Consider the following 7,708-nt stretch of genomic DNA (forward strand, 5'->3'; position numbering starts at 1 on the left):
ATACAGAGAAACCCTGTCTCGAAAAACCAAAAAAAAAAAAAAAAAAAAAGAAGGTTGGGCTGGAGCAGGGTTTCAGGAATGTTTTCACCATGAGTGAGAAGAAATGGTAAAGGTGATAAGTTATTCTCCACCGGTGAAATGAGCCAATTCAAGGCAAATGAAGACTACAAAGGCAGGTTTACTGGGAAGCAAGAGGAACAAGGCCAGAGAGTCGCCATGGGGAGGAAGACAGATAAGAGGGGGAAGAGGAGGAGGGAAAGAGTATATTAGGAGGGAGAAAATGCAGAGGAGGTGGGACCAAAAATGTCTGGATTATATAGGGGTGACTTTGTGGGGAAGGGGAAGCCCAGCCCCTTGGCTGGAAAATTCCCAGGTGTGTCATCCTCACCCCAGGGCTGGAAGGGACTGAGATTTTCCTGAAGAACCTGGAAGCCAGGTGGACTTTGGTATGTTAAATATACACCTCCTGGGTCCAAACCCCAACAAAAGAAAAGAGGAAAGCAAACTAAACAAGAAGTAGGACCAGTGTGAGGAGATAGCAGTGATTAACCTTACTGAAGCTTTCGCTAAACAAATCTGTAGGGTACTGGAATTTCACAAGATCCACATCTCAAAGAGGGGAAAGAAAAAAGAGACCATTTGTCTGTGTCCAGTCTTTTTTTTTTTTTTCCCCCTCGAGACAGGGTTTCTCTGTGTAGCCCTGGCTGTCTTGGAACTCACTCTGTAGACCAGGCTGGCTTCGAACTCAGAAATTCACCTGCCTCTGCCTCCCAAGTGCTGGGACTAAAGGCATGCGCCACCACGCCCGGTTTATAAATTCATTTTCATTGCTACTTCATAGCTGTCATTTGCTACTGAGTGGTGGCTCAGTTCCCAAGACTACCAGAAATACATTTTCTAGTGGTCTAGCCCCACAGGTTGAGAACCGCTGCTTGTGAGCCATCTGATCAAATCCAACTTCTACCTTTGACCCAGAAATAAATTCATCTCCGAGCTGTAGATGTCCTGTTTGTCTTTGTCAACGATGTCATTCTATCCACCAGTGTCACAATGGGTCACCGATGCCAGCAGGAACACTTCTTTCTCTGCGTGTCTGTGTCTTAGTAAAGACACATCATGGCCAGACCGGGCGTGGTAGCACACACCTTTAGTCCCAGCATTTGGCGGGGAGGGGGAGGGGGGCAAAGGCAGGCGGATCTCTGAGTTTGAGGCCAGCCTGGTCTACTGAGTGAGTTCCAGGACAGCCAGGAAAACCAAAAAAACAAAAAAGGACACATCATGGCCAAGACAACTTATAAATGGAAGTATTTAGTTTGACAGCTTATGCTCTCAGAAGGTTAGAGTCATTTGTCTTCCCAATCTCCTATCTCTTGTATGGGTTTATAAACTTGGCTCACTCGCCTTTCAGAGCAACAGAGGAGGGAGAGAGAGGTCCTGATGGTCCAGGGGTGGAATCCCACATACCCATGCTGACTTGGGCTCCTACCTCTTCCTACCTTCTGTCAACCTCAGGAGCCACAGGATTTCCTGGACTGTGTGTGAAATAAGAAAGAATTCTGAATTTGGAGGAATGGGAAAGGGGGAGACTGGCAGGAGGGGGAGAGGGGAATTGTGTTGGGATGTACTACATGAAAGAAGAATACATTTTAAAAAGGAAAAACAAAACAAAAGAATGAAGGATGGGGATTCTTGTGAACCTGAATTATGGGGGTGGGGTGGGGGGTGGGGGGTGGGGGGAGACAAGACAGTGAGGAAAGTGACACAAACTGTAATCTCAGCCAGGCGTGGTGAGGTCCTGTAATCTCAGCCAGGCGTGGTGAGGTCCAACTGCAATCCCAACACTCTGGGACTGAGACTGGCGCAGTAGGACCTCCATATCAGGGTCAGCCTGGGCTGCAGCATAACACTTTCTTAGAACTTCAAAACCGACCCACAACAACTCGTTCTCAGCTGTAGATCACAGAGGCGCTTGAGACTACCAAGTCAGTCTTGCTTCGCGGCCGGAGCTGGGGTAGTGGCCGGTGGACTTGTCTCAGCCCGTCGGTGAGAGCCTTTGTGTCCTCTTGAGAAGAAATTGAGAAACTGCGTTACACCTCCACAATTAGTCTCTGGAATTGCATGATGAGTCTGATTTCCACATCAGACTGGATCTGTGGCTTCGAGGTAGCCCTGCCCTAATATAAGGGTGTCACTCAGGTGTACCACACAACATACAAATCACCACGGACTCGACTGACTCAGAGACCTGGAGTCTTCCTGAATCTGGAGTCTTCCTGAGACCAACTAGCCAACTCCGTAAGCAGAATTTATGCAAGGGCGACCTCTACCGGCCTAAAGAGAAACTGCAGTTGTCCGCTTCCATGCAGAGGAACAGGAAAACACATTATCTCCAGCCCTCAGGCATTGTCCCAACGACTCACCTTTGTCCAGCGAGGCATTCTACATTAATAAGTCTCTCATATTTCTTTCCTTTTTTGGGGGGGGGGTTCGAGACAGGGTTTCTCTTTGTAGCCCTGGCTACCCTGGAACTCACTCTGTAGACCAGGCTGGCCTTGAACTCAGAAATTCGCCTGCCTCTGCCTCCCAAGTGCTGGGATTAAAGGCATGCCACCACGCCCAAGGCTACTCTCTCATATTTCACATGTCTTTACCTATAAGGTGGCACACCCTCCCCAACTCCCGCCATAGCTCAGCAACAGGAGGCTCAGAGAAATGAATTAATCCCCTAAATTCTCGCAGGGAAAGAGCTATCTTTGGGAATCACTCCATTTCTGAGGCCCAAGATTCAAGCCCTCTGTTGTTCAGTGTTCTCAAGAGCAGAAGATGCATTGCCTCATGGGAGTGTTAGGCATCCCCCCCACCCCCTACTTCAGACTTGCTGAGTCGGAAATAGCCTAGAGAGTCCAGGTGGCTTTTTATTTATGACTTATTTGCATATTTGAGTGCAAGAAAGAGTCCCAAACCCAACAGGCCTTGGGAATGGATACTCAAACGTGCATCTTCCTGAGACAAAACAGAAAGAAACGTGGCCTACTTTTTCCATTTCTTCCTTCCTTTTGTCTTTTGTCTGTCCCATCCCCTTATTGTCCCTCATCCCATCCCCCACCCCCACTCCCATCCTGTTTCGTGTCAGTTCCAGCCTGCTTCGTGTCTCCCTCCCATCCCTCCCACTCCCGGTCAGTCAGTGCCTCTATGGATGCAGGATATCTCCAGCCCTCAGGCATTGTCCCAACGACTCACCTTTGTCCAGCGAGTTATGCAAATGAGGTCAGTTGACTTTGTTCCTTTTAGATTAAAAATGCCCGGAGAAGTGAAGACCTTGCCCTGGCCCCCAGCCAGCAGGAGCCGACCCCTTGATGTGGATTGGCTGGGAGAAGATGAGAGGGTTCTGAGGTCTACTGCACGCCTGACTGAATGGGGGCTGGGGGCTGAGAGTTGCAGGCTTGCTTTGGAGAGTCAGAGGTCATTGAGCTGGCCAAGAGTGCACTCGGGTTCCTTGTTGACTTATACAAGATAAGGATGCTGTCTGGCTCCACTGACCTGCCCTGTGTAACCCTGGCTAACTATTTAACTTCTCTTGCTGAGCCCTGGCTCCTTCAGAGCTGTGTCCACAAATGTAGTTGATGCACTAAAGCTTTAGCAAAAGGTGAGAATCCAACGGATGCTGAGCACCTGGCTGCTCTGGGTCAGGCACCAGGCTGATGTCTGATCCATGGGAAGACACTGCCCCACTGTCTTCTCACGGGAAGACCCTGATGAAGATGGAAGCCAATTCTAGTATGAGGCATGGGTGGGTGAGTAGGATTAGCAGGCCTGAGTGTTCCGGGGCATCTAGACGAATCCTTAAGGAGAGCAATGGATGGATCTACAGTGTCCCAGCTTCACCGTGGCTGTTCCCCCACACCCAGGCACGGCTCACCTACACACACGTCTTAGTTCTTATTCATTTACTTACTATATATACAGTGTTCTGTCTGCATGTGTGCCTACGGGCCAGAAGAGGGTACCAGGTTGAGCCACCGCGTGGTTGTTGGGGATCGAACTCAGGACCTCTGGAAGAATGGATAGTGCTCTTAACCTCTGAGTCATATCTCCCAGCCCATTTGTTAGTTCTTTAAGCTGTAGTTCTCTTACTTCAGGACCTCCATGCATACAGTGCTCACTGCTTAGAAAGTTCTCCCCACCTCTATTTAGCTAATTTCTATTCAAGGGTGGGGGGCCAGACCACCACCTCAAGGAAGCCCTCCTGGACTCCTTAGGCAGATCCTACGGCTTCTGCTCTAATTTGAAGCCAGAATGTACCCCTACCCTCAAAGACCCTTTGGTTAAAAATTTCTGCTCCATCTTGTGGTGCTAAAGATAGAACCTTTAAGACATGAAGTGGAAGTTTGGTCATAGGGTCTCGGGTCCCTTGAGAGGCTTATCAGACCTCTGGACTTTTTGTGTTTGTCAGGCAGTTACTCTATGTACTGTCTTCAGACACACCAGAAGAGGGCATCAGATGATCCCATGACAGATGTAGTTGCTGGGAATTGAACTCAGGACCTCTGGAAGAGCAGTCACTGCTCTTAACCGCTGAGCCATCTCTCTAGCCCTGCCACAATCTTCCGGTCTTTTTATTTTCTTCTTAATCACATGTGCCTGCCATGACCTATTCCACCATCCCAGATCCAAAGCAACAAGCAAGGCCAAGTCCTCCAAAACTGAGAGTCAAGATAAATTGTCTCTCTTGCTAAGTTCATGATCTTGGCCATTTTGTTCCAGAGACACAGTGACTCCACTTTCCCTTCTTGGGACTTTCAACAACTTTCAAGTAGACTTGTGTGACTGCTTAGCATCTGTCTGCCCGCCCAGCTACCCTGGGATAAATCTAATCTGCCTGTCATTTTCTTGGCATGTTGAGGTCAGTGCCTGACTCTGTATCCCGCCAAGCAGGGTCTATCCTGTCTCTTATAGACCCAGTGGATGCTGAGGAACTTGATGGTCACTCCAAGATTATGGTCCTGGCTCAGCATCCGAGAGGCTGCTGCAGATGGAAAGATGCAGGGGCCAGAGAGAAGGAGCGAGTGCTTGAGTTAGGACAGAAACAGTCAGTGCGTAAAGATTCAGGAGAGGGAACAGAAAAAGGGCGTCCAGAGCCTCCTGAAGACTCTTGCTCTGGCGAGAGAGCCCACTGGTGCCATTCCTGGTTGTGGATAGTCAAAGAGTGTCACCTACACATTTATGGCCTAGACTCTGTCCAAAGCAGAAGATAAAGGAGACACAGTTTAGCAGTGTAAGTCCCTTTATTAACCATCCTCACGTCTCCAAGTGTGCTTGAGTAGCAAAGAACCAGCAAGAAACTGGATACAGAGGGCAAAGGGGACAGAGGAAGGGGGTCCTGAGGACAAGCTGAAGCCTGGTTCTAGCCAATTGTCCCAGCTAGCATGTCTCTAAGCTGTGCCCAGCTCTGTGATTGGTCACTGTGAAAGGCAGCACTTGGAGCCTTATGGGGGTTAGGGGAAAACAGTGTAGCAGGACCAGAAGTACCAGGGATGGATGGGAGAAGAACAATCCAGCAAGTCTGGACGCTAAGCCTTCTGCCTCAACAGGGCTGACCTGTGTTGGGGGCAGGGGCGTAGTCTGCTGGGAAGGGTCCCTCTCGCTCCTAGGATAAGTGTTTTTTAGACAGAATATATTTATAAAGACCAATTCTGTACTTGGGACTTACAAAAGTGAGCAGGGGTAGGTTCGAAGCTAAGGCAGTCAAAAGAGAGAAGTATCTAGGCTGACCTCACCTGGGGTGGGTATGACTCAGCGGGATTCCCTAGGCATGGAGGCCAGGCTTGACAGATGTGTGGAGCCAGGCAAGCTGGTGTCACAGGGTCTGGTGCCACACCCTCCCCCCACCAAATAACAAAACCCACAAATGAAGAAAGAGAAGAGATTGGGGTTGGGGGAGAGGGATGGGCATGTGGGAATGGGTAAAGATGGAAACAGGAAGGAAAACATCCAGGGTCCCCAGTCTAACTCCTTCTGGGTTCTGGGGCTGGGTTTAGCGGGAGAAGAGAGAGGACAGGCTTGGAGGAGTGAGGCTGAACTTCACCAGGACCTTGAGCATCCCTGCCTGGAAGGATGGTCTAAAAGATCCTACCCCAAACCTCTGAAAAGACGGGCTTATCTGGAATCTGAAAAAGACAACAGACCCTCTGCCCATGCAAAAAAAGCTAACGGAGGAGTGCTCAGAGCACCGTGGCATGGCAGCCCCTAGCTCCGAAGCCAGGCTGGCACCGTTTGTAAACATTAGACTTGGTGATGTCCGGGAACACAGCAGAAGCAAACCCAACATGGACCGCTCGGTTTGGACAAAGTCACAGTAGGGTGCCCAAAGACTTGCGAAGCTACCAGAGACTCATAGGGACCAAGAGAGGAATCTGGACATTTATATGATGTCAGCAGCTCCTTTGGAAGTTGCCAGGTCCCAGGAGAAGCTGTCACTGGCTTCTGAGAGACATGGGCAGGCACAAAACCCCGAGGGACTGAGCACAGTCCTGACACGCTCCTCGGAGGATGCCAGCCCTCTGCAGATGCATTTTTTTTGTTGTTCTTTTTCCAGAGGGAAGTCAGAATAGGCTTTCTCTTCTGAGACCCACTGACCCTCTTCATCCTCAAGTCCCAAAGGCTTGAAGTGGAGATCTGGGCAAAGGGGAAGAAGCTCCTGTGATATGGGACCTCCATCCATGAGAACGTGGGGTCAGGATGCAAGGCAGCTGGGCGGGAGCCGTCCACAGACCTGATTGTCTCATGACTGTCCGAGGGGAAAGGTGTCCACGTGTCATCTCACTGGCTGGAATGGGACATGGGACCTGGGCAGCTCCACAGCTCCGAGCAATGCTCGGTCACTTGTTTCTGGGGAGGCAGAGTTCAGGCCAAGAGATCCACAAAAATGGCATTGGCTGTGGTCTGGCCGAAGATGAAGGCTCCCAGTGTGACCAGAAGGACTCCGTAACTGACCAGTGCCCACCAGCTGTAGGGCAGAGGACAAGAGAATGCTTCAGTCATTTTTTTTTCCCTATTTCTTCAGGCTCATATCTGTAGCAGCCAAGATAATCAGTCACCTTACTTCCGTAGGCAAGCGCGCCAGGCTTCCCAAGGACTTTCCTGTACAAAGGCCTGTGACCCTACTTCACTGTTAAGGGGACCAAGACCTAGAGGGGCTAATGCTGAAGACGGACCACCACAGTGGAAGGCAAGTCTCCCTGTGGGAAGATGCTCAGGAAAACGCAGGTGACAGGGAATGAGATGCTTCACTTAAAAGAACAGAAAACGGGCAGGGAGGGAGAGGGAGAGGGAGAGGGAAGGAGGGAGGGAGGGAGAGGGAGAGGGGGAGAGAGAGGGAGGGAGGGAGAGAGAGAGAGAGAGAGAGAGAGAGAGAGAGGTGGGGGGGACAGGGGCAGTGGGAGGGGGAAAGAGAAGGAGGGAGAGGGGAAGGGAGAGGGAGGAGGAGAGAGAGAGAATTTAAAATAATAAATATAAAAAACAAATAGAAGGCAGACAGCTGCAACAATGTGTTAAAAAAAAAAAAAAGAAAAAAAAAAAACCTTCCAGGAACTTATCACTGGCATTGAGATGAAGGGTAATTTTTCTTTTTCTTTTTTTTCTTTCTTTCTTTTTTTTTTTTTTTTTTGAGACAGGGTTTCTCTGTATAGCCTTGGCTGTCCTGGAACTC

At 49.8% G+C, this 7,708-nt stretch overlaps 1 protein-coding gene across 1 annotated transcript in view; it reads right to left on the bottom strand.

The window, feature by feature from the left end:
• Nucleotides 1-5,266: 5,266 nt before the first annotated feature.
• Slc38a7 (solute carrier family 38 member 7) overlaps nt 5,267-7,708 on the bottom strand; it is an 18,154-nt gene continuing 15,712 nt past the window's right edge. The window contains exon 12 of the mRNA XM_021170526.1: nt 5,267-7,006. Coding sequence (XP_021026185.1) covers nt 6,904-7,006 — 103 coding nt within the window. The 3' untranslated portion in view covers nt 5,267-6,903. The remainder of the gene's footprint in view (nt 7,007-7,708) is intronic.

The sequence above is a fragment of the Mus caroli genome, chromosome 8 (genome assembly GCF_900094665.2).
Source record: "Mus caroli chromosome 8, CAROLI_EIJ_v1.1, whole genome shotgun sequence".
Lineage (NCBI taxonomy): Eukaryota > Metazoa > Chordata > Mammalia > Rodentia > Muridae > Mus > Mus caroli.